The following is a 1,680-nucleotide window of genomic DNA, read 5'->3' on the forward strand; positions in this document are numbered from 1 at the left end:
TTCTTTCATTTTCTTCTAGTTCTCTCTTCATTCTTTCCCAGAAAACTGTTACTTCCTCTGTCTCCGACGCTTTCTTTTCTCAGGAAACTGACAAGAAACAGAGCATAATCCTTCTTTTTCTTTGAAAATGTGCGTGGCGTCTCTTTCTTGCGTTTGTTGCCTCCTTCTATTCCTCTACATTGTCTACATGATCATTTCCTTCATCGACTTCTTCTTTATCCGAGTTCCCCATGTATTTCGCGCCTAATGGAAGAAGAACGTCAAAATCTCCACAAACCCATCTATGGAGTTCCGCGAAATCACAAGAATTCTCAGTCACAGCGAGATCTCTCTTGCTACTACGGTCTAAGGGAAAACCCAAAGAAGAAAACCCAGGAATCTTTTGGATTGGAATCGCCAGAACTGACGAAGAAGATGTTTTTCCGATGCGGAGATTGTGGAAAAGGGTTTCGGTACGAGAAGTGTCTTTCGAATCATCAAGCGGGGATGCATTTATCGACGAACCATAGGGTTTATGAAGCATCGATCAAGAGTCTGTGTAGTAGCTTCGGTCTTGTGAGGAAGATGAAGAGGTCGAGAGTTATCAGGTACAAGAAGACTCCATTGTCTTGTTCGTTTAATACATTTCTCGAATCGCCTTCTGTTTTTGCTGCGAATGATGAAGAATTACAAGTGGCAGAGTGTTTGATTCTATTGTCTAAGAGTAGTCCCAAGCTTGTAGTAGACGGACTGAAACTTGTTAGTGAAGCAATGGGTGCAAATCCTGAAACGCCTAGATGTTGTTTGAGCAACAAGAAAACACGAAAAGCTGGTGAATTTAAATCTGGGGTTTCAAGTAAGGAGCAGAATCTTATGGAAGAAAGGTTTAGTAGATATGAAAGATTGAAAGAACCAGCTGAATTTGAGTCTTGGTTTTCGAGTGATGAGCAGAAACTGGTGAAAGACGAGATTAGTAGTGATGAAACATCAGAGGAGCCAGCGAGTTTCTTGGGTGAAAAGAGTGGATTGGATCAGTGGAAACTGAAGAAATCCTGTGACTTTGAATCTGGGTTTTACAGAACTGAGCTTGGAGTAGGAGATATGGAGTGTTCTGATTCAGATACTGGATCTGATAACAGGAATGTTGAGCATCAATGCAAGTTGTGCAACAAGGTGTTCTCGTCATATCAAGCTTTAGGTGGTCATCAGACGTTTCATCGGATGAGCAAAAGTAAGAACAAGAAGAATCGCAGAGAGGAATCAGTAGAAGAGCCTGAGGTTGAGTCTGTTACTGAGAAGAAAGAGAAGAAGAGGCACGAGTGTAGCATCTGTTCAAAGGAATTTCAGCTCGGTTCATGCTTTAGGTGGTCACAAGAAGTCTCACGGCAAGGGAAAACAATCGAAAACAGAGCATGATCATGAAGGTTTGGGGCTACTCAGTGTTGTTCCTAGTACTGATGGAATCGAGTTTTTCTGAAGTTCTGTTATTCGAATAGGATTTGATGTTGTAAAGAATTTGGTAGTCAAATTCTAGACTTTTGTTTGCTCTGTTATTTTAGATGAGAAAACTCATTTATGTACTTGGAGTTTAAGCAATTTCCTGTGAAATTTGATGGAGAAAACTGATTGGGATTTTTTTTTACTCTACTTACTTGTTTATCGCAGTATCTTCACTTTCTGAATCGAAGTTGTAGACTTTTT

General features: G+C 40.4%; 1 protein-coding gene across 1 annotated transcript; it reads left to right on the top strand.

The window, feature by feature from the left end:
* Window positions 1-246: 246 nt before the first annotated feature.
* On the top strand, window positions 247-1,395 carry LOC18013921. The gene has a single exon (XM_006418798.1). It carries the CDS (start codon window positions 247-249, stop codon window positions 1,393-1,395), a length of 1,149 nt encoding a protein of 382 aa, XP_006418861.1.
* The last annotated feature ends 285 nt before the right edge of the window (window positions 1,396-1,680 follow it).

This window comes from Eutrema salsugineum, unplaced genomic scaffold, assembly GCF_000478725.1.
Source record: "Eutrema salsugineum unplaced genomic scaffold, Eutsalg1_0 scaffold_4, whole genome shotgun sequence".
NCBI classification, from domain to species: domain Eukaryota; kingdom Viridiplantae; phylum Streptophyta; class Magnoliopsida; order Brassicales; family Brassicaceae; genus Eutrema; species Eutrema salsugineum.